This window comes from Trypanosoma equiperdum (assembly GCF_001457755.1).
Source record: "Trypanosoma equiperdum strain OVI genome assembly, contig: ctg_774, whole genome shotgun sequence".
Taxonomy (NCBI): domain Eukaryota; phylum Euglenozoa; class Kinetoplastea; order Trypanosomatida; family Trypanosomatidae; genus Trypanosoma; species Trypanosoma equiperdum.
The window spans coordinates 1,288-1,698 of NW_027124725.1; the positions used below are offsets into that span (position 1 = coordinate 1,288).

The window sequence follows — 411 nt, forward strand, 5'->3', positions numbered from 1 at the left end:
AAAATTGCTTACAGTTTATGCACTTTCACCTCACACAAATAATAATTGCGAGCTCAGACAAATTGTTGAAGAAGAGGCAGAGTTAAATCAGGATGTTATTATTTTACCTGTTTGCGATGTGAATCCAACAACAAATAAAAAAGTGGGAGATGCAGGTAATTGGGGATGGGAAGCGGAACTCACGATGAGCAGAAAAACATATCTGTGGTTCAAGTTTGCAGTAGAGATATTCAAATCATTTAATCCCTATATAATGAAAGCAGATGATGATATATTTATGAGAGTGCCATTATATTTGCAATATCTAGAGCTGCTTCCAAGAGAGAAGCTGAATATGGGGCGAGCATTGGGCGAACTTGACGAGTCTATTGCTAAACTAACGTGGTATGTTGTTGGGTATGCAAATACAAT

The 411-nt window shown here is 37.2% G+C and overlaps 1 pseudogene across 1 annotated transcript in view; it reads left to right on the top strand.

Moving 5' to 3' along the window:
• The window catches only part of TEOVI_000363600:pseudogene, a 596-nt pseudogene extending 391 nt beyond the window's left edge, over positions 1 to 205 (top strand). Inside the window, exon 2 of the mRNA in view lies at positions 1 to 205. This exon is cut by the window's left edge and continues 149 nt beyond it. Within this exon, the coding sequence occupies positions 1 to 205 (205 nt within the window).
• Positions 206 to 411: the final 206 nt, after the last annotated feature.